General features: G+C 34.9%; 1 protein-coding gene across 1 annotated transcript; it reads right to left on the bottom strand.

Moving 5' to 3' along the window:
- Positions 1–1,319: 1,319 nt before the first annotated feature.
- Positions 1,320–1,826, bottom strand: LOC149241005 (pathogenesis-related protein PR-1-like). Its single transcript, XM_089370411.1, has one exon. It carries the CDS (start codon positions 1,824–1,826, stop codon positions 1,320–1,322), a length of 507 nt encoding a protein of 168 aa, XP_089226537.1.
- Positions 1,827–2,221: the final 395 nt, after the last annotated feature.

Below are 2,221 nucleotides of genomic sequence, written 5' to 3' on the forward strand. Positions count from 1 at the left end.
AACGATCCAGCTTCCATTTGTTCCAAAACAGCGCAGATCTGCAATGGCCGCGGCGGCGCAGATCAAAACTTCTGAAACCCTGACTCCGTGAACCGCCTCCATCGCCCCCCCCCCCATCGCCCCCCCCCCCCCCCGAAAAGTCCAATAAGAGTATAAATATGTGTTATTTTTTATATTAAATATAAAAACTATTTTAATAAATATTAAATTAATATATATATATATATATATATATATATATATATATATATATATTGGATATCATTCTATATTTGCATTTTTGGCTACTTAAACTTTCTTCGAAATAAAAAGTTTAAAAATATATTCTCAATTTTATGTGGAGTTTGCCTATATTATTTTATAAATTAAAGTACTATTTTTTCAAATATATCGAAATAAAAAGTTTGAAAATATATTCTCAATTTTATGTGGAGGAGTTTGTTTATATTATTTTATAAATTAAAGTATTTTTTTCAAATATTATTTTTTATAAAATATTGTTAATCAATTAGTATAATAAATGATATTAAATTGTGTATTTGTAATAAAAATAAGTAGAATTCAATTTGTTGTTTTTAAAAAATTTGAGTTGGGAAAATATAATATATGAGTTTTAGGTCCGCTAGACAATCTGGTTCAAATGACTCTTGATTTATTCTTTTTTAGTTAATTATTAAGAAATTATTTGTATCACTAACCAACAACCTTATTGACTATGAGCTATTAATTGGGTAACTGACAACTCGAAAAAACTCTAAAAATCTAAGACCTATCATTAGAGTCACTTCCTTTTGAGGAAAACTTTTGTTTAATAATATTCCTATCTAATTTTATTTAGAATATATGTATATTCCCAAATTTTCCCTTACTGACTTTGTGATAGTCCAATTATTTCGTATTTGAATTCAAATTCGAATTGGGCAACTATTAAAACATACACCGCTTCCTCAGTCATGCCTAATTCATTATGAGTTTTTAATTCATTAATTAAACAAAACACAGGAAAACAACAGAGAAATTTAGCCAATGGTCAGTTTAGGCTGATCCACAATTGATGGTGAATTTTATTGGGCACTAGAAAATGTAGATCGATGATGAATTTTATTGAGTACTAGAAAATTATGTGTTCCTCAAATATCGGAACAACTTACATCCCAAAATCATGAATCAATACGATCTCAACAACGGTATGTGCAATTACATTCGAAGAATGAAAATGGAATAATTATGATTAGAGGTGGGATTTTGAAAGAATGAAATCATTGTATGGGGAAACTGGTAAATCCAATACGGAGAATGAGTGCTAATTGTTGGACGTTTCAGTAGGGTCTGGCACCAATATAGTTGCCAGCAGGATAGTAATTGCATGTGATAAAGGTGTCACCGCTCTTGCATTTGATGGCCGCACATCCAACTTTTGTGGTTGTTCTCCAGACGATCTGAGTGTAGTGGGTGCAGTCTTGCCCCGAGCTGCAACTATTTTTTGCATAGTTATACCACTTCCTCTCATCCACCCATGCACCAACAGCATCTGTAGCGTTCCAGCGGCTGCCGCTTCCCCAGAATATGTTCTCTCCGAAAGGCCCTTCTGAATGCTGGAGGAGGCAGTCGCCCCTTCTTTCCCTTGCATATGTACGGGCATATTTTGTAAGCGTGGCATCCCATTTTAGTGGAAGGACTCCCACTTGCCTTCTCGCCTGGTTCTGTGGAACTAGAAATCCTTGAATCGTTTCAATAATGGCCGTACCTGCTGCAACCATTTGTAAGCCGCTCGTTACAGCGATTAAGGCAACGACTACAATCCATAGACACAACCGGCTGCCCATTTTAGTAACAATGAAGAAAAAACCTGATTAGTAGCGAAGTAACGGCTAGGTCTGGACGGATGCAGCGGGCAATATTTGACTACAACTGCAGAGGAAATTCTCCGCTGATGAAAAGATGTTAAAATCTGCCTGCACTAAACTGTTTATATAATGTTGATGTAGACTATTAACAGAAACGCAAGACAGACTTGTAATAAGAGCGAAGAAGTTGTGAATTTCAGCTGGGGCCGCAAATGTAAGCGTTAAGTAAGATATATGGGATAACATAGTGCCGACATCTTATCCTCCCAACAATACGGTCTAAAAGAAAAGAAATATGGAAAAATATAAAAACAGACAGAAATGTGCATGGTTGTAGCATATCCTTTTCAACTTTCAGTCGTGGTAGCTACATA

This window comes from Pinus tabuliformis, chromosome 8 (genome assembly GCF_031772625.1).
Source record: "Pinus tabuliformis cultivar Carrire ecotype Pingquan chromosome 8, CPIR1, whole genome shotgun sequence".
Taxonomy (NCBI): Eukaryota; Viridiplantae; Streptophyta; class Pinopsida; order Pinales; family Pinaceae; genus Pinus; species Pinus tabuliformis.